The following is a 25,432-nucleotide window of genomic DNA, read 5'->3' on the forward strand; positions in this document are numbered from 1 at the left end:
ACATTTGGTTCTCCTAATTCTAATAATCACTTGCTGTATGACCTTCAGCAAATAGCTTACCTGATTCAACGTGACTCATATATTATTTGGTACCATTTATATGACATTTATACTATGCTATGTTCCATTATGTGTTCAAATCTAACTTGACTTACGGCTTTGATTGCTCTTTGGGGACTAGATCAAATTCTTATTCCTGTAACATGGACTGTTTGTAGTTGAAGGTCATTTAACATTTGTGGAATGAGTGAGAGAACCAAGTTTTGCCAGATGGTGTGCTATATTCTTAGTGACTGTGGTGGGAAAGAGTGGGTAAGTGAGTGTAAAGGCATACAATTTAAGTAGGGTAGGTGCCAAGTGGAAACCCTGGAGGTGTAGTGGTTAAGTGCTACGGCTGCTAACCAAGAGGGCAGCAGTTCAAATCTGCCAGACGCTCCTTGGAAACTCTATGGGGCAGTTCTACTCTGTCCTATAGGCTTGCTCCAAGTCCAAATCGACTCGACGGCAGTGGGTTTAGTTTGGTTTGGTTTTTATTTTAGGTGCCAAGTAACTGTAAACTTGAAAGTAAGACTTTTGGGGTATTTGAGTAACTGACTTGCCAAGTAGGATTTGTTAATTGATGGGGAGCAGTGTCACAATCCATTTCCTGAACAGTCTATAAGAGTACTTCTCAAACATTAACATGCATACAAATCACCTGGGGATTCTTCTTAAAATGCAGATTATGATTCACCAGGTCTGGGGTGGGGCCTAAGATTTTACATTTCTAACAAGGCCCCAGGTGAAGTCTCTGGTACTGGTTTCAGGACAACTGAGCAGTAAGTTTCTCTTTTTCCCTTACAGAACTGGGCCGTTTGTCCTTGCGTACAGTAGCATTTAGCTTTGTCATTGTGGGAAAGACTCTGTGAATTATTTGTTGCAGATAATTGTTCATATTTCTATGTCTATATAACTTACATAAATATGGATTTATGCACTTTCTCTTGTCTTTATTTTCAGAGGAGAGAAATGACTGGATCAGCATACTGTTAAATGCGCTGAAATCACAACCCCTTACCTCACAGTCTCAAGCAGTTGTTGCGCCTGAGAAATGTGGATATCTTGAATTGAGAGGCTATAAAGCCAAAATCTTTACTGTGTTAAGTGGCAACAGCGTGTGGCTTTGCAAAAATGAGCAGGTGAGCAATGTTACAGTAATTGCAAGTTGCTGTTCCTTGATTACATTAATAATTGTGCTGTTAGAATTATTGTTTTTTCTTAGCGAGTTGCTTTTCCCTTGAGTACTCTGCACAAAGAAGGAATTGTTTTGTTGAATTCTCTCAGTTCCTTCAGCAGCAAGAAAGCTATCTACATCAGATTTGAGGCAGGACATCTGCTTTTTAAGGGATCGAGGAAAGAGAATCATTGAAAATGATTTTTGAAAAGTATTCCTTAGTTGAAATAATGTTATAAAACTACATGGAAGAATAATTAAGAGCCAATTAACCATTACAGCTGTTGATGAAATAGGCCCAATTTTGTGCCTGTTGTGTTCCTCTTGCTTTGTGATACAAAATTATAGATCGAGTATACCCCCCCCCCAAAAAAAACCAAACCCACTGCCATCAAGTTGATTCTGACTCATAGCGACCCCATAGGACAGAGTAGAACTCCCCTATAGAGTTTCCAAGGAGCACCTGGTGGATTCAAACTGCCAACCTTTTGCTTAGCAGCCATAGCACTTAACCATTACGCCACCAGAGTTTCCAAACCAAACACAGGTAATATACTTCCTTGAATTTTCAGGTGGTTTTTTTTTTTTTTTTTTTTTGAGAAGATGTGTTGCCTTCCGCAGGAACTAATTGATTAGAGGAAAGTGATATGCATACGCACTCGTCTGTTTATCTGTCTGTTTGTCTGCCTATCAATAATAGACTTGAAGTGTTGGGTTATTGAATTTGGTTACTATCAAGTAATTCAATAGAGAAAATAAATATTTTAAGGAAAATAATGGCAAAATAAAGGTTTGACACGTTCTCTTAACACCATTTGCTTCTGTAGACTTTCTTTTCCCTTACATTTCTGGTTTTTAACGTGTATGAGTAAATTCTTCCCCTGCCCCTGTTTGGCAATAACTTCTTATTCTTTACTCTTTCAGTCCAGAATATACTAGATTCCTTGTAAAGTATTTGTGGGATTAAAATGTGTGCTTTGGATATCTGATCTATGATGAATTTATATTATGATACATTGTAATGGGTCATGGTAAGGTTAAATATAAATGCTGAGTGTTTTCATAATAAATATTAAAGCTGTCAACTGAAAACAAACAATAATTTCAAACCGGTTAACTGTAGATCTTTATCCAAAGCTTCCTCTGAAGTTCAGCTTGAATCTGTTCGTTACGTTTTTTGGATAAGATTTCTTAGCCAATTAACTGTGGGAGTCATCATTGAACGCTGTTGGCATATTAATAACTTGGATAGTTAACATATTCCTCAAGAAGAATAGTGATGTACAGCTTAATAACATGTACAAACTGAGTAGGAACATAACAAGTCTGTGAAGTAAGATGATTAAAACTTTTCTTATTGGAATAAAGGTTAAAAATGCTTAATTTGCATGTATCAGTATGGAAGTTACTCTGTCAAATTAATTGCAGCATTCATTTTTTTTTTTTACTTGCACAGACCTGATGAACTTCAAATTACTAGTTTCATCACTCACATTAGCTAGATTGTCTGAGTTTTTTATTTCCTAGAAGTTAAGTAGATATTTTAAAGTTTTGGTAACACTTTCTGATTAGCAAAAAATTATATGACAGTATTGCTTTAGTGGAAACCCTGGTGGTGTAGTGGTTAAGTGCTACAGCTGCTAACCAAAAGGTCAGCAGTTCAAATCTACCAGGCTCTCCTTCCAAACTCTACGGGGCAGTTCTACTCTGTCCTATAGGGTCACTATGAGTTGGAACCAACTCGACGGCAGTGGATCTGTTTTTTTTTTTTTTATTGCTTTAGTATTAGTAATTGAAGGTAAATAGCAGTTGTTAGTTGCCGTCGAGTTGATTACAACTCATGGTGATGCCATGGGTACAAAGTAGAACTTCTCCACAGGGTTTTCAGAAAACCCTGATTGTGTAGTGGTTAAGAGCTACGGCTGCTAACTAAAAGGTCGGCAGTTCAAAGTTACCAGGTGCTCCTTGGAAACTATGGAGCAGTTCTACTCTGTTCTATAGAGTTGCTATGGGTCGAAATTGACTCGATGGCAGTGGGTTTGGTTTTGGTTTATAGGGTTTTCAAGGCTGTGACTTTTCAGAAGCAGATCACCAGGCCTATCTTCCAAGGTATCTCTGGGTGGATTTGAACTGCCAGTCTTTTGTATAGTAGTTGAATGCTTGACTGTTTGTGCCATCCAGGGACTCCTAGTAGAGTAATAGTGATTAGTATTTGCTGAGTATCAGGTACTGTGCTAATTAATTTATAAACCTTTCATTTTTATCTTCCCAGAAAATCTAGGAGAAAGATATTCTCATCCATGATTTATAGATGAGGAAAATGAGGATTCAGTAACTTGTCAAACATTACAGTTTATCTTCTAGAGTTTGATTTAAAACCAGAACTTCAGAACTTTTGTTGTTGTTAGGTGTTGTCGAGTCAGCTCCGACTCATAGTGACCCTGTGTACAACAAAGCGAAAAAAACACTGCCTGGTCTTCCACCATCCTCACAGTTATTGCTATATTTGAGCCCATTGTTGTAGCCGCTGTGTCAGTCCATCTTGCTGAGGGTCTTCCTCTTTTTCACTAACCCTCTACTTTACCAGTCATGATGTTCTGCTTCAGAGATTGGTCCCTCCTGATACCATGGCCAAAGTAGGTGAGACAAAGTGTTATCATCCTTGCTGCTAAGGATATTCTGGCTGTACTTCTTCCGAGACAGATTTTTTCATTCTTCTAGTGTCAATGGCATATTCAATATTCTTTGCCAAGACTGTAATTCAAATGCATCAATTCTTCCTCGGTCGTCTTTTTTATTGCCCAGCTTTCACATGCATCTTACAACTCTTAGTCTAGCTTTTTAACCACTATACCAAACTGCCTTTTAAAGGTGTATGTTAAAAAGAAATTTTCTGATTAGTGAATTTTTAGAAATAGCCAAAGGATTCTTTCTTTGAATAATTTAGCTTCTTAGGAGTTTCAGAGTATGCATTCAATAAACGCTGCATGTAATATGGCAGAAACTCTAATAATGATATGCATGCTGAGAAGAAAGACACAGACCTTATCTTCTAGGAGATGAAATCAGAGAATATTAGCCTTTATGATGGATGGTGAGCTCAGTGCTCTACTGGAGTTGTGCAGGAGAATTATAGAGAAGTGCAGAAATGGTATGTCTAACTAAGCCTGAGAATTAGAAATACTTCAATGTACCAACAAAACCAAACCAGACCCATTGCAGTCAGTTTCGATTCATAGCAACCCTTAAGACAGAGTAGAACTGCCCCGTAGGGTTTCCAAGGCTGTAATCTTTGTGGAAGCAGGCTGCCACATCTTTTTCCCGTGGAGTGGCTGGTGTTTTCAAACCATCAACCTTTCAGTTAGCAGCCAAGTGCTTTATCCACTAAGCCACCGTGGCTCCTGCTTTCATAGACGCAAGTAATAAATGAATATATTTTCCTTCTGAAAAATTAAAGCATTAGTGTTCGGGCCCTAGACTTCTCCCCCCATCTTATACATATTTTGATGTATGTATATTTCAAGTCATTTTTTTTCTATGTATTAACATGCATATATATGTACTGTTAAGAAGCCGTGGTGGTGCAATAGTTAAAGTGATCAACTGCTAACTAGAAGGTCAGCAGTTTGAAACCATCAGCAGCCCCTTGAGAGAAGGATGTGGCAGTCTGTTTTTGTAGAGATTCATAGCCTTGAAAAACCTGTGGAGTCTCTGAGTCGGAATCAACTCGAAGGCAATGGGTGGATTATATATGTACCCTTAAAAAACTGCATACTATTGTTTATGTATGTATTTTTTAAAAACACTGTATCAAATTATGGAGCCAGTCTTAAAGGACTTGACCTTGAGCAAAGTTTCTAAGTATTGATTGGCTCAAGACTGAGTGGGTAAGTTAAGGAAGACCTTTATGTTTACACCCTGACACTACTGTTCTGATTTCATCTCCTTTTACATCCTAGTATACACGTTTTTCTCCAGAAGAAAAGTTGTCCATAGTTTATTTCATACAGTTGATCAGGTAGTATGGAGAACCTCGTGTGACTTCCTGAGGAATCTTTCTCCTGAACACAGGGGGCTTTAAACCAGTGGATGTGTGGGCATCAGACCTATGTTTTAGGAAGAGCACAAAATGATAGTAAAATAGTTTAATGCAGCTTCTTAAAGTTTTATGTACACACATACATGAAGTAATATGTTATTTTTCAGAGGTTATGGAAAATATTTATTCATCATAAAAATGTAAGAGGTGATAGATTGAACTCCTGTATCTTCGTAATGGATCTAATTTAGTGCCATGCACCAAAGTGCAATTATTTATTAGTTTATTTTTATTTTAAAACAGTTGAATTAGTTGCCCACATAGCTTAATAGCTTGTATAGAATAAAAATAATGACAATTGACCTATGATCTTACCACCCTTGTATGTGAACTCCTTTCCTTTTGCTTGTCTCTGTATGTGTAGTTTTACCAATTTACTTTGGAGTCACTGACAGTGCATGGAGGTGGAAGAGTAGCTATTACAGTATATGCTGAAGAGCTAGTAAAGAGTAAACTCATTTATAGCAAAGACGACTGTACTAGGCGGTAGCAGTGGTGAGTTTTCATTCTTGCTCTGCTGCTAATTGGCTCAGGTAATTAAGTTAATCTCTTTAGGTTTAAATGGCATCACATGAAGAAGAGGGATTGGTTATTGTCTCTAAGGCCATCACTTAGGTTGCATGTTAACATGCCAGATTTCTGGGCCTATTCCAGGCCCATTGATTGAGAATTTCTGAGAATGGGATTGCTAGACTCTGTAGTCAGTAGAAAGCACCCCAAGTGATTCAGTGACAGGTGATCAAAAAACCACATTCAGTAAAATATGGCTCTAAGGTTTTTTTCCTCTTAAAAAATGATAAGTATTCAAGTGAGCATCCAGGGAAAGAGTCAGATATTTCTGGAGTTAGAAAATGTGTACCAATAGCTTTCAACAACATTTATGAGATCTGTGCTTCTTTAGTTCATTCCTCCACCTGTGGTTGCTATATCTTTTTTGTACTTAACTTTAATTTCTGAGTGAACATTTTCACACACTTAATGTAAACAAACATGTAGGTGGAAAGATGAGAAAACCATTCATAATGGTAAAATTTTTTAAATCTTGAACTATTACTAATAAATAATATATCATTTTAAACTAATCTGTAGTTCCTGGTATTTTTTTACAGAAATCTCAATGATTTTTATATAAACTTTTAGTCTTTCAGCTTTTAAATCCTGCTTTAACTACTTAATTCCTTTTTCTTAACACAACATTTATTACCAGGGAATGCTGTTTTGGAGGAATTAAAAAAATCCGTTTGTAAAATCAGCATAAAGGGAAGTCTTTGAAAACTAGTAAAGATATTTTTTATCTATCATTTACCATGAATTCGTTTAACTTTACATATGTCTAGAAAGTTATTCTAATTTTGTAGATTATTGTTGGTCTTTTCTAGATCTTCCTCTGTACATCCAGTAGATGTCCAGAAGATTCCATGTCAAACATCTGTACAAAAATATTTTCAACAGTTTTTTTTTCCTTTTCTATGAATCTGCCTCTTCTTTTGAATCAGGAAGTTATGTTTTCTGAGGTAAAATACTGAAACAGACTGTCGTGATTATTACCTTTACTTATTTTTGAAATCCCTTTTTTTTTTTTTTTCCCAAGAAAAGTAGCAAGATGGTAGTAAGGGGATGGCAATCTGCATGTTCTCATTGATAGTTTCCTGACTATTCTAAACTCTGTGAGTGATGTCTTACTTTCTTAGTGCTGCTATATCAGAGCTGTCACTAGTAGGTGGCTTTAAGGAACAGAAATTTATTTTCTCACAGTTTAGGAGGCTGAAGTTTGAATTCAGGGCACTGTCTCTGGGGGAAGACTTTCTGTGTCCTCTCCGGGGGAAAACCCTCATCTCAGTTTCTCCAGCATTGTTCCTGACGTTCCTTGGAGATCTCCAAGTGGCGTTTACCTTTCCCCCATTCACACTTGCTTACTTTTGTGCCTGGTCTGCTCCTTTTATATCTCAAAAGTGATTGGCTTAAAACACACCCTATACTAATACGGCCTTATTAATATAACAAAGAAAACCCTATTCTCAAACGTGGTCACACCCATGGTATAGGGGATTAGGCTTTATAACACACATTTTTCAGGGACACAATTCAATCCAGAACAAGTCATATACTTAAACATGAAATAAACAGGGATTTTTGGATTTCCTGATTGTTCAGTTCAAAGATTCACTTTTTGTTCCCTTTCTTTTCGTTTCATTCATTAGGAGATTGTAGAGACTGAAACTTTGCATAGGTCTGGGCTACATAGGAAAAATGCCTTAGACAGTGTTAATTCTCACCCCCCGCCCCGACCCTCCCTGCCACAGACATAGATGGGCTCTAAGAGGAAGTGGAAAAGAACTGTAGAACTGTTAAGAAACACGTAAAAATATTTGTGGGAGAGGGAGATGGCGTAGTAGAAACTGACACTAAAATATTTTACCTAATTATCCTCTTGCAGAGAACACCAAGGTGTTATTTTCTCATAAATTAAATACCATCTCTTTAAATATTTAACAACTGTCTCACAACTCCACCCCCCATGTGTTTTCATTTTTGCACGTTCACTTCTATTCATTGTCTATATGCTGATGCTTTAGATGCCAGCGATATATTCCTAATAATGATTGTTTTTCCACATTGTTACTTTAGCTTTGTATAGAATGAGTTGTGTAATTGAGGTTTTTTAAATAACACCACAGTCACTATGTTTCTGTATTTATTCATCTGTTGTATTGCAAATGTTTATGGGCACCTTCTCATTCTGGACCCTGCTTTAGACATAAAGGACACAGTGGTGATCCACAAGATGCCTACTCAGTGAGATCTTACATCCCAGTAGGGGGAACACATAGTGATAAATGAACTCATAAATAAATGAAATTTCTGGTAGCCTTTTCTTCCTTTTTGATTATGACTATTTCCTAAAAGAGTTGTTTACATTTGAATTGCTGTTGGCTCTGTGAATAGGTACTAGTTTTATTTTAACCTGAAAAGTGTTAGAGTTATAATTTTTAGATCCCCAAATTAGTGTTGTTGTTCTTGTTAGATGCCTTTGAGTTGCTTCCAACTCATAGCAACCCTATGTACAACAGAACAAAACACTGCCCGGTCCTGCGCCATCCTCAGGATGGTTGCTATGCTTGAGCCCATTGTTGCAGCAAGTGTGTCAATCCATCTCGTTGAGGGTCTTCCTCTTTTTCGCTGACCCTTAACTTTACCAAGCATTATGTCCTTCTCCAGGGACTGGTCCCTCCTGATAACATGTCCAAAGTATGTGAGATGTAGTGTTACCATCCTTGTTTCTAAGGAGCGTTCTGGTTGTACTTCTTCCAAGACAGATTTGTTTGTACCTTTGGCAGTCCATGGTATATTCAGTATTCTTTGCCAGCACCACTACTCAAAGGCATCAGTTCTTCTTAGGTCTTCCTTATTCATTGTCAAGCTTTCTCATGCACATGAGGCGATTCAAAACCTATGGCTTGGGTCAGGTGCACCTTTAATGTTGTTGTTAGGTGCCATTGAGTTGGTTCTGACTCATAGTGACCCTATGTACAACAGAACGAAACACTGACCGGTCCTGCACCACCCTTCCAATTGTTGTTATGCTTGAGCTCATTGTTGCAGCCACTGTCAGTCCTTCTTGTTGAGGGTCTTCCTCTTTTTCCCTGACCCTGTACTTTACCAAGCATGATGTCCTTCTCCAGGGACTGATCCCCCTTGACAACATGTCCAAAATATGTAAGATGCAGTCTCGCCATCCTTGCTTCTAAGGAGCATTCTGGTTGTACTTCCAAGACTGATTTGTTCGTTGTTTTGGCAGTCCACGGTATATCCAACATTCTTCGCCAACACCACAATTCAAAGGTATCAGTTCTTCTTCGGTCTTCCTTATTTATTGACCAGCTTTCACGTGCATATGATGTGATTGAAAATACCATGGCTTGGGTTAGGCGCACCTTAGTCCTCAAGTTGACATCTTTGCTTTTCAACACTTTAAAGAGGTCCTTTGCAGCAGATTTGCCCAATACAATGTGTCTGTTGAGTTCCTGACTTCTGCTTCCAAGGGTGTTCATTGTGGATCCAAGTAAAATGAAATCCTTGACAACTTCAGTCTTTTCTCCATTTATCATGATGTTGTTTATTGGCCCAGTTGTGAGGATTTTTGTTTTCTTTATGTTGAGGTATAATCCATACTGATGAGTGTGGTATTTGATCTTCATAAGTAAGTGCTTCAAATCCACTTCACTCTCAGCAGTACCTTTAATAGTGATACTTTAATAGTGATCATATTCATTTCACTCAGTGCTGTATTTTAGGAGCTCCAGACACATAGCTGGCACTCAGTCAGCATTTATGGAAGAAACTTATTGAGTTATTGGTCATTTATGACTTTTCATGACTAAAGAGTCTAATTTTTTTATGTTTATTTAAAAAATTTTTTTTTTCTGTGCAAATTGTCTTTTTCACCTATTGTTAGAATTTTATTGTTTTTCCTGCTAGTTTCTTTAAACTCTTTAAATTATAAAGATATTAATCTTTATGTCATATTTTCTACAAAAAAATTAAGCTATTGGTTACTTTGCTTTTTCAGGTTAATTTTTGTTGTGCAGAAATTTTGTTTATATATTTAAATTATCCTTTATTGACTCAAAGCTTATGAACTTTCTGTATTCTGCAAAAATAATTATTTGTTTTCTAAACTTACCGTACAATGGCATAGATGCAATATATAAGCCAGTATTATTTAAATTTTAAATGAGATCATCAAATATGAGCACACATTGAAATATATATAGTATTATATTGATGGTATTGCTAGTAGAATGGAATTGCTGCAAATGGATTTGAGGCGAATTTTTAGAGACTCAGCTTTTGTTTCCGTGGTTATGTTGTCCTGATAGCCAGCCTCTCATCTTTTCTCGATGAGTTTTTTGAGTATCACGTTAATATTACTGAATTGATCCCAGCCAGATGTCTTGCTTGGTGGATTTGGGTATCCATTTAGTGATAATTGTGGTATTGATGTTCTAACTGCATAAACTCAACTTGATTAGACATTCTCAAATCAGGGTATAAAAAGAGACCCATTCCCCCAACATTATGTTCCCTGGTGTCCTGGCATAGGCATGAAACTCTAATAGAATTTAAATAGACCTCACAGGGCTGTGCGATGTCTGGTGCAGAAAGAAGCAGCAGGATGTAGGTGGTGCCCTCAGATTCTCTGGGTTCTGTATCTGGCCAAACTTTGCATCTGGCGTTTTCCAGGAAATCTGGTGCCAATGTCATACAATGACACATCTGTTTTCAGCAAATGTTTAAGCACCGAGTTCTTAAATTCCTGGCATGGAAACCTGGCATCCGGTATTTCTAAAAATAAGTTTGAGATTTCAGTGAATTTGGGGTTAACAAATGCTTTAAAATGTTTTGTTTAGTAATCAAACTTTCTTTTTGCTCTTTCCCTGTGCCTTTTTAAAATGTAGTTTTAACCAGCTTCTATTTCTATATGAATTCATATAAATCACCCATTTCAGCATCTTGGTAGTTATTTCCCATTAATTCTACCTGAATGGTTAATATAGAATCATTGATGTGAATATTTTCAGTCATTATATGAAAATTTATTTTTTAAGACCAAAGTCTGTATTTAGAATCCTCAAATGAAAGGACTGCTTACTGTGTGTCGGGCCCTTAGTTCATATTGCTTCAGTTAATTTTTGTTAACAGTGCTGTATAAAATAGGTTTTACTTTCATTTCATAAATGAGGAAATTGAGGTTTGGAGAAACTAAATAACTTGCTGATGATCATATAGCCAATAAATGACCCAACCAAGATCCCCCACCCAGGTCTGACTCCCAGTGCCCACTTGGTCATTATCCCATTTACAATGACCAGGTCTGTTATACCAAGCATGACCATTATTGTTAGTATTAGTGGTGATGTTACATTCTCTAACAACATATTAAATATAAATTGTTTACACTATAATCTCTGTTTAACTTTATTTTTTATAGTAGTGTAGCTCTACCCACTGAATTTCTATGCTACTGTTTTTTGAATCCACGTTACAATATTTTAAAAGTTGAAAGTTTGCTTTGTCCCTGGCTGGTGCAAAATAAATATAGAGTTCATGATCAGATCATGAATTAATGGATAATTTACTTTCAATATTCTTGAAAATTTAACATTCACAGTTTATTCCATTTTTGGTGATTTTTAAATATACTTATGCCCTGTAGTTATTTTTAAACATTGATCTTCACATAATTAAAGTTTTCAGTAGGTAATATATTTGCCTGTTTTAGAACTCAAGAAGTATACAATAGCAATAATAATAACAGAAGATAACTAGTACTGTGTAGCACTTAAACTGTGTGTCAGACATTCTTCTAAGCATTTTTAGTGCGTTCACTTAATCATCACTAAACCAACAGAATAGGTACTCCCGTTACTCCGTTTTGCAAGTGAGTGAACTGCAACAATAGAGGTATACCTGAACCATCTATCTACCTCTTAAACCTGGTTCCCACCCATCCAGCTTCACTCCCTGGAGGCAGCTAATAACATTTCTTTTGCATCCTTCCAAAGACAGTCTGCACATATCAAGCAAATACAAAGGCTTGGGTGTTTGTGTGTGAATGAATGTATTATTTTCCTCTTCAAAAAATAATAACCTATTAACATATGCTTTTCAGCATCTTGCTTTTTTCAGTTAATGATAGATCTTGGAGATCACATAACGCCAGTACCTAGAGTTTTCTCATCTGTTTTGCAGCGACACATCTCTCACTGGTTGGCTGAACCAAAATTTACCTATCTGGTAAACTTTTTAAGGTGCAGCAGTATCAATGTTTTGTTGTTAGGTGCCATTGAGTTAGTTCCGACTCATAGTGACCCCACGTACAACAGAAGGAAATGCTGCCCAGTCCTGCGTCATCCTCACAATCCTTGCTATATTTGACCCCATTGTTGCAGCCACTGTGGCAGTCCGTCTCATTGAGGTTCTTCCTATTTTTTAACTGACCCTCTCCTTTACCAGGCATGATGTCCTTTCCCAGGGGCTAATCCCTCCTGATAACATGTCCAAAGTACGTGTGATGAAGTCTCACCATCTTTGCTTCTAAGAAGCATTCTGGCTGTACTTCTTCCAAGACGGATTTGTTTGTTCTTCTGGCAGTCCAATATTCAATATTCTTTGCCAGCACCTAATTCAAAGGCACCAATTCTTCTTCGGTCCTCTTTATTCATTGTCCAGCTTTCACATGCATACAAGGTGATTGAAAACACCACGCTTGGGTCAGGCTTAGCTTAGTCCTCAAAATGACATCTTTGCTTTCTAATACTTTAAAGAGGTCTTTTGCAGCGCACTTGCCCAATGCAATATGTCATTTGATTTCTTGACTCCTGATTCCATGCTTTAGGTATCTTAGTTAATAGGTGTGAATACTTACAGCTGCAAATATTTATTTTTAACATGGAATCGATCAGTTATCTATGAATAATAAAACTTTTTCACCCATTCACTCCTAAAGCTTTATGAAGAAAGTGATCCCTTGGCCATTTTGTTAAATAGTTTCTATTGGTGTACTCTTCTCTCATAGCTTCATAAAGTTAAGTTAGTAATACTTAAAGAAGCGTGTGTTTGTGTGTGTGTGTATTTCACGGGTGAATTTTTTAGGGTAATGCAAGTAAAGTCAGAATCAGATGATTGTACTGGAAGTGCTTTTGTTAATGTCTTGATTGCGATTTGGTGGTCCCTACTAAATAAGGGAGCATTATATTTCAGTAACTTTTTTCTAAGCAAAATACCTTTTTTTTCTTTTTCCATTCCCCCCCCCCCAGATTAGGCTTTGTAGAATTTAGTGACAAGCAAATCACCTAAGAAGTAGCCAAGAGCCTTCCAGTTTTAAGATTTTTCCATAATTGGATTATTAGACAAATTTGTTTTGAGTCAAATGTAAACTCTAATTAGTGGAAAATAACTAGTGGAGTTATGTAATTTATGCACTCAGTTGTTGGGTTAATTTTAAGTTTATTTGAGGAAACTGGCTAGAAAAGTCAGTGAAATTATATGCATCTGACTGTATTTTCTGCTGTCGTTTTTTATTTTCTCATCTTCATTTTGTTGTCCATTTATGAAACTTTTTAGAAAACACATTAAAATAGATACATTTAAGCCAGAGTAAAAACGTGATTAGTATTTGACATTAGAGAGACTATGTATTAAGTTCTGCCTACATACCTAGAGTGTCTGATTAAGCTTAAACACAAGCATACACACACAAACTGTGTGAATACCAACAGCTTCATATTCAGAGAGCACCACTATGAATTATTCTTAAGAGAAATTTAAAAGGAAATTGATTTAAATGTTTCACTATGTATAAAAAGCCTTACTTACATGATTTCCTAACTGTGTACGACGCTGTGTACCTAGAAATATTAAGGATGTTGGTGAAAAGTAACTACATGGGTCAACATGAAGATTTTGTGCAATTTTATTTAAAAGCTCTTACAGTTTTTTCATTATTTACATATACAGCTTATTTTCTCCTAGTTGTACATTTCAGCTTTTTCTACTTTGTTTTATTTTGGAAAACCAAAAACGGTACTCTAAAGAATCTTCTTTTATGTTTGCAAGTTCCTGGAGTCCAGGGATGGGAAGATACTAGAGATGGGGTTGACAAGCTAAAATACGTTCAAGTTAAAGCTGTATTGTGTAGACTGGGGACGTGTTAGATAAAAAAAAAAAATTTCATTAAATAGGGACAGTGAGGAAACATTTCACGTCCCATTACTGAGCTACAGGTATGGTTGCCAGTCAGTGTATTTAACATTCTGAGTGTTCACTGGCCTTACATAGATATTAGCTGTGTGGAGTCTACTGGAGGGTTTCTCCTCAGTTGTGAAGTGAGGAGTCTACTGGAGGGTTTCTCCTTAGTTGTGAAGTGACACCTATAAGTAATTTTGTAAGTGGAAAGAAAATCTATCTGACTGTAATTTTCTAATTTTAAGATGAAATGTATCTTAACCTAATACAGGAGAAACAGTGAAGATGATTTCCAATATGTAATGTTTGTGCAAGTTCTGAAAGGATTTTAATTAGAAAATTTTATTAAATTCGCACACTCTGCCTGTTTTAGTGGCAGCAATTAATACATGTACAACCAACTGTTCCTTTCGTGGAAAGAAGCATTCACTTTCCTTTTTTGTGAGAAAGCAAGGCATCGTATCACTTGAGTACTTGAACTCTGTAAGACCCTCTTCAGTGTTTTTGTTTTCAAACTCAACTTTCTGCGTTTAGTGGTTGTAGATGTTTGGGTTTTGGGGTGTGTGTATGTGTGTGTACATATCTGTGCCTGTCTAATCTGTCCATCTAGTTAATCCTGTGGCTGGGCTGCTTAGCTCACTATCTGTATCCTGTTTCGTCCACACAGGAAACAGAGCGTGTGTATAGCATGAGCATTTCTACTGAGATGCCTACACAGATACCCTAGATACGTTTCACTGTATAAAGCAGATTATGGACAGGTATGCAGCACCCTTTTTTATTTTTACTTTTTGTATAACTCAGTGAATTTTTGGGGTTATTGATATTAAACTGGTCTGTGTTTTGTCCTGTGACACAGTCAAGTGTCACTTCCTTTGGAAAGCTTTTTATAAACACAGCTATTATTCTTTTCTGGGCTGGATTCAGTGCTTACCTTACAACCATGCTTTTTTTTTTTTTTTTCATTGTGCTTACTATACTTCTTATTCCTTTATTAGACTATAAGCTTCCCCAGGGAATGTACTTTTATTATATTGGGTAGACCCAGGACTTGGTACAATTCCTGGCACTCACTAGGTACTTAATAAACACAACTTTGCCAGGACTAATTTCCCCATTTTAAAAATGGCAGTGTCTTCTCTAGCTATCTCATAGAATCATTCAGAAAATGAAATGAGAGTTTATAGTTGTTTGCAAACTTCAGAACACTACGTAAATTGATACCAGATCAATTATGGAGTGCTCTGTATATGCTTAATGACAACTGGTGCTTTTAAAGTATCTGATCATTATCACAGGAGTTGGCGCTGAGGGCAGATAGGATCTTGGCGAGCCGACATTTCATTGTGTCGGGCCTACCTATTTTTAACCCATAGTCTTAATAATTTCAGATGGTTTTTATATAATCTGATAGCATGCTTTCTTGCTTTGCAGAAGGCGGAGAGGAGTGTTTATATCCTGATATTTAAATATTGCAGGCTCATACTGTCTAATTCAGTGTTTCTCAATGTTGGCTGCATATGAGAAGCATGTGGTCATAGTTTTGTTTTTAAAACTAAAGATGCTTAGGCCCTACCCTCTGATTTGTGGAATCAGAATCTTGAGATGGGAGGGAGGATTGCCATAGGTAATTCTGATAAGCATCTAGGAATGAGAACTGTTCTAAATAGTGACTGAAAAAAATGGCTTAATGTGAGGGGGGCGGAGCCAAGATGGCGGACTAGGCAGACGTTACCTCGGATCCCTCTTACAACAAAGACACGGAAAAACAAGTGAATCGATCACATACATAACAATCTACGAACCCTGAACAACATACACAGATTTAGAGACGGAGAACGAACTAATACGGGGAAGCAGCGATAGTTTCCAGAGCCTGGAGCCAGAGTACCAGTCAGGTACGGCACAAGCACAGAGAGCTGCTCCACCCCCCTGAACTAACCCCGGGAGGGGGACCAGCCGGTTCCACGGGAGGCGTGGGACGCAGCCGGTAGGAGAAGTCCCCGGGAGGCAGTGACTGATCTTGGAGCAGAAAGAGCAGCATCCGAGCCGGGGAACCGTCCCGCAGGGATTTGGACTGCACGCAGGTACGCCATAAACACGGAGAGTTGCTCCACCCCCTGAACTAACCCCGGGAAGGGGACCAGCCGGGTCGCATGGGCGGCGTGGGACGCAGCCGGTAGGAGAAGTCCCCGGGAGGCAGCGACTGGTATTGGAGTGGGGAGAACAGCGTTCCAGCCGGGACACTCGGTCGCGGCACAAGCACGGGGAGCTACTCCACCCATCTGAACTAACCCCGGGAGGGGGCCCACCTGGTTCACGGGGGCGGCAAGGCCACGCGGCTGGAGAGACGAGAAGTCCCCGGGAGGCAGTGACTGATTTTGGAGTTGAGAGTGCACCGTCCCAGTAGGGGAGCCTTGACGCTGGGCGTGGGACTGGAAGCGGAGGATCTGACCGTGACTCCAGCGGGCCAGACCCCCTGGGGGCAATCTCCACACAGCCAGCACACATAGGCGACGCGCCCGCGGGAATCTCAGATATAACAGTCATTCCAAGCAAGACAAGCACCTCTGGCTATATTCTAAGGTGCTACTCTCCTATCTCTCTGTTCCCTCCCCCACCCTCCCCAGGCGGCTTCATTAACATCTGAATAGCCTGAGCCAGAGGGAGAACTCTGATAGGGATCTGACTGCAGTTTTTTTTTTAGCGGATTTTCTGGAAAAACTAGTTTCCCAGTGATGGCTCGGAGACAACAATCCATATCAAACCACTTAAAGAAGCAGACCGTGACAGCTTCTCCAACCCCCCAAACAAAAGAATCAAAATCTTTCCCAAATGAAGATACAATTTTGGAATTATCAGATACAGAATATAAAAAACTAATTTACAGAATGCTTAATGATATCACAAATGAAATTAGGATATCTGCAGAAAAAGCCAAGGAACACACTGATAAAACTGTTGAAGAACTCAAAAAGATTATTCAAGAACATACTGGAAAAATTAATAAGTTGCAAGAATCCATAGAGAGACAACATGTAGAAATCCAAAAGATTAACAATAAAATAACAGAATTAGACAACACACTAGGAAGTCAGAGGAGCAGACTCGAGCAATTAGAATGTAGACTGGGACATCTGGAGGACCAGGGAATCAACACCAACATAGCTGAAAAAAAATCAGATAAAAGAATTAAAAAAAATGAAGAAACCCTAAGAATTATGTGGGACTCTATCAAGAAGGATAACCTGCGGGTGATTGGAGTCCCAGAACAGGGAGGGGGGTCAGAAAACACAGAGAAAATAGTTGAAGAACTTCTGACAGAAAACTTCCCTGACATCATGAAAGACGAAAGGATATCTATCCAAGATGCTCATCGAACCCCATTTAAGATTGATACAAAAAGAAAAACACCAAGACATATTATCATCAAACTCACCAAAAACAAAGATAAACAGAAAATTTTAAAAGCAGCCAGGGAGAAAAGAAAGGTTTCCTTCAAGGGAGAATCAATAAGAATAAGTTCTGACTACTCAGCAGAAACCATGCAGGCAAGAAGGGAATGGGACGACATATACAGAACACTGAAGGAGAAAAACTGCCAGCCAAGGATCATATATCCAGCAAAACTCTCTCTGAAATATGAAGGCGAAATTAAGATATTTACAGACAAACACAAGTTTAGAGAATTTGCAAAAACCAAACCAAAGCTACAAGAAATACTAAAGGATATTGTTTGGTCACAGAACCAATAATATCAGTTATCAGCACAACACAAGGTCACAAAACAGAACGTCCTGATATCAACTCAAATAGGGAAATCACAAAAACAAACAAATTAAGATTAATTAAAAAAAAAAAATACACATAACAGGGAATCATGGAACTCAATAGGTAAAAGATCACAATAATCAAAAAGAGGGACTAAATACAGGAGGCATTGAACTGCCATATGGAGAGTGATACAAGGCGATATAGAACAATACAAGTTAGGTTTTTACTTAGAAAAATAGGGGTATATAATGAGGTAACCACAAAAAGGTATAACAACTCTATAACTCAAGATAAAAGCCAAGAAAAACGTAACGACTCAACTAACATAAAGTCAAACACTATGAAAATGAGGATCTCACAATTTACTAAGAAAAACGCCTCAGCACAAAAAAGTATGTGGAAAAATGAAATTGTCAACAACACACATAAAAAGGCATCAAAATGACAGCACTAAAAACTTATTTATCTATAATTACCCTGAATGTAAATGGACTAAATGCACCAATAAAGAGACAGAGAGTCACAGACTGGATAAAGAAACACGATCCATCTATATGCTGCCTACAAGAGACACACCTTAGACTTAGAGACACAAACAAACTAAAACTCAAAGGATGGAAAAAAGTATATCAAGCAAACAATAAGCAAAAAAGAAGAGGAGTAGCAATATTAATTTCTGACAAAATAGACTTTCGACTTAAATCCACCACAAAGGATAAAGAAGGACACTATATAATGATAAAAGGGACAATTGATCAGGAAGACATAACCATATTAAATATTTACGCACCCAATGACAGGGCTGCAAGATACATAAATCAAATTTTAACAGAACTGAAAAGCGAGATAGATACCTCCACAATTATAGTAGGAGACTTCAACACACCACTTTCGGAGAAGGACAGGACATCCAGTAAGAAGCTCAACAGAGACACGGAAGATCTAATTACAACAATCAACCAACTTGACCTCATTGACTTATACAGAACTCTCCACCCAACTGCTGCAAAATATACTTTTTTTTCCAGCGCACATGGAACATTCTCTAGAATAGACCACATATTAGGTCATAAAACAAACCTTTGCAGAGTCCAAAACATCGAAATATTACAAAGCATCTTCTCAGACCACAAGGCAATAAAACTAGAGATCAATAACAGAAAAACGAGGGAAAAGAAATCAAATACTTGGAAAATGAACAATACCCTCCTGACAAAAGACTGGGTTATAGAAGACATCAAGGAGGGAATAAGGAAATTCATAGAAAGCAACGAGAATGAAAATACTTCCTATCAAAACCTCTGGGACACAGCAAAAGCAGTGCTCAGAGGCCAATTTATATCGATAAATGCACACATACAAAAAGAAGAAAGAGCCAAAATCAGAGAACTGTCCCTACAACTTGAACAAATAGAAAGTGAGCAACAAAAGAATCCATCAGGCACCAGAAGAAAACAAATAATAAAAATTAGAGCAGAACTAAATGAATTAGAGAACAGAAAAACAATCGAAAGAATTAACAAAGCCAAAAGCTGGTTCTTTGAAAAAATTAACAAAATTGATAAACCATTGGCTAGACTGACTAAAGAAATACAGGAAAGGAAACAAATAACCCGAATAAGAAATGAGAAGGACCACATCACAACAGAACCAAATGAAATTAAAAGAATCATTTCAGATTATTATGAAAAATTGTACTCTAACAAATTTGAAAACCTAGAAGAAATGGATGAATTCCTGGAAAAACACTACCTACCTAAACTAACACATTCAGAAGTAGAACAACTAAATAGACCCATAACAAAAAAAGAGATTGAAACGGTAATCAAAAAACTCCCAACAAAAAAAAGTCCTGGCCCGGACGGCTTCACTGCAGAGTTCTACCAAATTTTCAGAGAAGAGTTAACACCACTACTACTAAAGGTATTCCAAAGCATAGAAAATGACGGAATACTACCCAACTCGTTCTATGAAGCCACCATCTCCCTGATACCAAAACCAGGTAAAGACATTACAAAAAAAGAAAATTATAGACCTATATCCCTCATGAACATTGATGCAAAAATCCTCAACAAAATTCTAGCCAATAGAATCCAACGACACATCAAAAAAATAATTCACCCTGATCAAGTGGGATTTATACCAGGTATGCAAGGCTGGTTTAATATCAGAAAAACCATTAATGTAATCCATCACATAAATAAATCAAAAGACAAAAACCACATGATCTTATCAATTGATGCAGAAAAGGCATTTGACAAAGTCCAACACCCATTCATGATAAAAACTCTTACCAAAATAGGAATTGAAGGAAAATTCCTCAACATAATAAAGGGCATCTATGCAAAGCCAACGGCCAATATCACTCTAAATGGAGAGAACCTGAAAGCATTTCCCTTGAGAACGGGAACCAGACAAGGATGCCCTTTATCACCGCTCTTATTCAACATCGTGTTGGAAGTCTTAGCCAGGGCAATCAGGCTAGACAAAGAAATAAAAGGTATCCGGATTGGCAAGGAAGAAGTAAAGTTATCACTATTTGCAGATGACATGATTATATACACAGAAAACCCTAAGGAATCCTCCAGAAAACTACTGAAACTAATAGAAGAGTTTGGCAGAGTCTCAGGTTATAAAATAAACATACAAAAATCACTTGGATTCCTCTACATCAACAAAAAGAACACCGAAGAGGAAATAACCAAATCAATACCATTCACAGTAACCCCCAAGAAGATAAGATACTTAGGAATAAATCTTACCAAGGATGTAAAAGACCTATACAAAGAAAACTACAAAGCTCTACTACAAGAAATTCAAAAGGACATACTTAAGTGGAAAAACATACCTTGCTCATGGATAGGAAGACTTAACATAGTAAAAATGTCTATTCTACCAAAAGCCATCTATACATTTAACACACTTCCGATCCAAATTCCAATGTCATATTTTAAGGGGATAGAGAAACAAATCACCAATTTCATATGGAAGGGAAAGAAGCCCCGGATAAGCAAAGCACTACTGAAAAAGAAGAAGAAAGTGGGAGGCCTCACCTTACCTGACTTCAGAACCTATTATACAGCCGCAGTAGTCAAAACAGCCTGGTATTGGTACAACAACAGACACATAGACCAATGGAACAGAATTGAGAACCCAGACATAGATCCATCCACGTATGAGCAGCTGATATTTGACAAAGGACCAGTGTCAATTAACTGGGGAAAAGATAGCCTTTTTAACAAATGGTGCTGGCATAACTGGATATCCATTTGCAAAAAAATGAAACAGGACCCATACCTCACACCATGCACAAAAACTAACTCCAAGTGGATCAAAGACCTAAACATAAAGACTAAAACGATAAAGATCATGGAAGAAAAAATTGGGAGAACCCTAGGAGCCCTAATACAAGGTATAAACAGAATACAAAACATTACCAAAAATGATGAAGAGAAACCCGATAACTGGGAGCTCCTAAAAATCAAACACCTATGCTCATCTAAAGACTTCACCAAAAGAGTAAAAAGACCACCTACAGATTGGGAAAGAATTTTCAGCTATGACATCTCCGACCAGCGCCTGATCTCTAAAATCTACATGATTCTGTCAAAACTCAACCACAAAAAGACAAACAACCCAATCAAGAAGTGGGCAAAGGATATGAACACACACTTCACTAAAGAAGATATTCAGGCAGCCAACAGATACATGAGAAAATGCTCTCGATCATTAGCCATTAGAGAAATGCAAATTAAAACTACGATGAGATTCCATCTCACACCAGCAAGGCTGGCATTAATCCAAAAAACACAAAATAATAAATGTTGGAGAGGCTGCGGAGAGATTGGAACTCTCATACACTGCTGGTGGGAATGTAAAATGGTACAACCACTTTCGAAATCTATCTGGCGTTATCTTAAACAGTTAGAAATAGAACTACCATACAACCCAGAAATCCCACTGCTAGGAATATACCCTAGAGATACAAGAGCCTTCATACAAACAGATATATGCACACCCATGTTTATTGCAGCTCTGTTTACAATAGCAAAAAGTTGGAAGCAACCAAGGTGTCCATCAACGGATGAATGGGTAAATAAATTGTGGTATATTCACACAATGGAATACTACGCATCGATAAAGAACAGTGACGAATCTCTGAAACATTTCATAACATGGAGGAACCTGGAAGGCATTATGCTGAGCGAAATTAGTCAGAGGCAAAAGGACAAATATTGTATAAGACCACTATTATAAGATCTTGAGAAATAGTAAACCTGAGAAGAACACATACTTTTGTGGTTACGAGGGGAGGAGGGAGGGAGGGTGGGAGAGGGTTTTTTATTGATTAATCAATCAGTAGATAAGAACTGCTTTAGGTGAAGGGAAAGACAACACTCAATACATGGAAGGTCAGCTCAATTGGACTGGACCAAAAGCAAAGAAGTTTCCGGGATAAAATGAATGCTTCAGAGGTCAGCGGAGCAAGCGCGGGGGTCTGGGGAACATGGTTTGCGGGGACTTCTAAGTCAATTGGCAAAATAATTCTATTATGAAATCATTCTGCATCCCACTTTGAAATGTGGCGTCTGGGGTCTTAAATGCTAACAAGCAGCCATCTAAGATGCAGCAATTGGTCTCAACCCACCTGGAGCAAAGGAAAATGAAGAACACCAAGCCCACATGACAACTAAGAGCCCAAGAGACAGAAAGGGCCACATGAACCAGAGACCTGCATCATCCTGAGACCAGAAGAACTAGTTGGTGCCCGGCCACAATCGATGACTGCCCTGACAGGGAGCTCAGCAGAGGACCCCTGAGGGAGCAGGAGATCAGTGGGATGCAGACCCCAAATTCTCATAAGAAGACCAAACTTAATGGTCTGACTGAGACTGGAGGAATCCCGGCGGCCATGCTCCCCAGACCTTCAGTTGACACAGGACAGGAACCATCCCCGAAGACAACTCATCAGAAATGAAAGGGACTGGTCAGCGGGTGGGAGAGAGATGCTGATGAAGAGTGAGCTAATTATATCAGGTGGACACTTGAGATTGTGTTGGCAACTCTTGCCTGGAGGAGGGATGGGAGGATAGAGAGAGAGGGAAGCCGGCAAAATTGTCAAGAAAGGAGAGACTGAAAGGGCTGACTCAAGACGGGGAGAGTAAGTGGGAGTAGGGAGTGAGATGTATGTAAACTTATATGTGACAGACTGATTGGATTTGTAAATGTTCACTTGAAGCTTAATAAAAGATATTATAAAAAAAAAAAAATGGCTTAATGTCACCAGAAATATTTTTGATATAAAATATAACTGTTTCATATTATTAGCTCTCTAGAGTGCAGACATTTGTTTTGTTACTTTGGTATACATTTTGCAGGCAATTTGTGCTGATGAGTTCACTGGATATTCTAATTGCTCGAAACCATATGGCCATGGCAAGCAGCTGATAAATGGGTTACAATTATCCAGGCTAAGAAATCATCCTTGCCTCGATTTGGGGGACTTTGGGACCTCGAGCCAATCCTGAATTACTTTTTCAACAGACCTTGCAGCTTTATATGTAGACATTTTATGACTCACTTGTAGAGATGAGGAGGACATGTATTCAGGCAAGAACATGAGTAGAGTGTCAGTTTCTAAGTGACGTCATCAATCTTCCCATCTTTTCGTCTGGGTATGTGACTCTGCCTTTAGTAATGTACAATACCGGCAGGCTTGCTCCCTATCAGAGGATATAACCTGGAGTGGTCAGAGCTCTTGTCAAAAGCCTTATTATGAAAAGCTGAAGGACATGCGGTCAACTATTCTCTTCTAGAGTTTATTCCTGTATAAAGTTAGGCCACCAGAAAGTTATTTTAAAACTGTATGATATTACTACCCTCACCGTATTTCCACATATGTAAAAGACAGCGTGAGTTCCCAATCACATGCGCAGGGAGTTTATCCAACAGTTCAACAGTTACATTATCTGGTGGGAGCGTTGGTATGAATAATTGAGTTTTTTTTTTTTTTTTAATAAGTTTGTACAGCACTGTGCTTATGTGCTGAAACTTATCAAAGTATGGAAGATTGGGAAAATTTGATTTCTCCTTCTTTCATGTGTTGTTAGGTGCCATTAAGTTGGTTCCAACTCATCGCGGCCCCCTGTACAACAGAACAAAACACTGCCCAATCTTACGCCATCCTCACTGTCCCTGTTATTCTTGAGCTCATTGTTGAAGCCACTGTGTTAATCCATCTCGTTAAGGGTCTTCCTCCTTTTCACTGACCCTCTACTTTTCCAAGCATTATGTGCTCCAAGGACTGGTCCCTCCTGGTAACATGTCCAAAGTACATGTGATGGAGTCTCACCATTCTCGGTTCTAAGGAGCATTGTGGCTGTACTTCTTCCAATCAGATTTGTTGGTTCTTCTGGCAGTCTACGATATATTCAGTATTCTTCACCAGCACCATAATTCAAAGGTGTCGGTTCTTCTTCGGTCTTACTTAGTCACTGTCCAGCTTCTTCATATATTCCTTATATACAACGAGATTCAAATACCATGGCTTGGGTTAGGCAAAGTGACGTCTTTACTTTTTAACACTTTAAAAAGGTTTTTTGCAGCATATTTGCCCTATGCAGTGTGTTTTTAGTCACGAAAACTATGACGTATGACCACCTGTAGCTGCAAGGGAGATGGGAAAGTAGTATTTTTACTTTTAGACTGTAAAGCCAGAGACATAAAGAGCAGAGGGCCTGTGAATTCTTTCACAGTCTCTGCCACAAATCTCCTTGTTGAAAATGGACCTACGTTTTTTGTAGTTTGCCCTTATTATAGTTACTTTTTCTTATCGTGATTTGATTTAGAAATTCAGAGCACATTCAATCTGAATCTGTTAATATAGTATAATTCATTTTTCGAGGCACAGATTAATTACAGTTTTTAAAAACGTTTAGCTTATTTATTTGATAAATTAAATTTCCAAATCCCATGTGACTAGATAACATACTGCAAACTTCAAAGATTTTAGAATGCTGACTTTGCGCAGCCTTTTGAACAGTTTTTAATTTTGGTGAGATAAGCTGGACACGGTGGTTGTGGTCGTTGAACAAATGCCAGTTTTCATACTAAAATGTCATTAGAAGAATTTTTTAAGAATCTGATAGAATGAAGAGAAATATAAAATACTGGAAATGAGATAAAATTGTGTACTGCATGAAACTAGTAATACTTCTGCTTGAGAAAAGTGACAGAGCAGAGGTAACATGGTAAAACAAAGAAGGAGCGATCAGACAGCACGAGTGTCGGTTCCTTTCTACCAGGTGGAACTAGCTTTTTACTTGCAACATAGCTAGCTCTGTGGTTTGGGTTCTCCTTTTTTTATAAATGGCGTTTATGCCAACATCACAGTGTCATTCGGTTCCCCACCTTAGGAAAGTGCTTGGGGCATAGTTGGGGTTAACTGTTATTTTCCTTTACTGAATGGATGAAGGTGAATATGGTGCTTACCTTCAAAAGCAAACATCTGTAGTTCAAGATCTGTGGCCCAGTTAGCTTACGTTCCATGTGAAAGAAACAGTCATGCTTTATCGATTGCTCAACTGTCAAGTTTAGAA

General features: G+C 38.0%; 1 protein-coding gene across 6 annotated transcripts in view; it reads left to right on the plus strand.

Annotated features, from left to right (window-relative positions):
- Positions 1-25,432, plus strand: part of ARAP2 (ArfGAP with RhoGAP domain, ankyrin repeat and PH domain 2) — a 253,934-nt gene that overhangs the window by 97,934 nt on the left and 130,568 nt on the right. For all 6 annotated transcript variants that reach the window (XM_064285968.1, XM_064285973.1, XM_064285970.1 and 3 more), the window contains one exon: positions 1,000-1,178. In XM_064285968.1, the coding sequence (XP_064142038.1) occupies positions 1,000-1,178 (179 nt within the window). The remainder of the gene's footprint in view (positions 1-999; positions 1,179-25,432) is intronic.

The sequence above is a fragment of the Loxodonta africana genome, chromosome 5, assembly GCF_030014295.1.
Source record: "Loxodonta africana isolate mLoxAfr1 chromosome 5, mLoxAfr1.hap2, whole genome shotgun sequence".
In the NCBI taxonomy this organism is placed as follows: domain Eukaryota; kingdom Metazoa; phylum Chordata; class Mammalia; order Proboscidea; family Elephantidae; genus Loxodonta; species Loxodonta africana.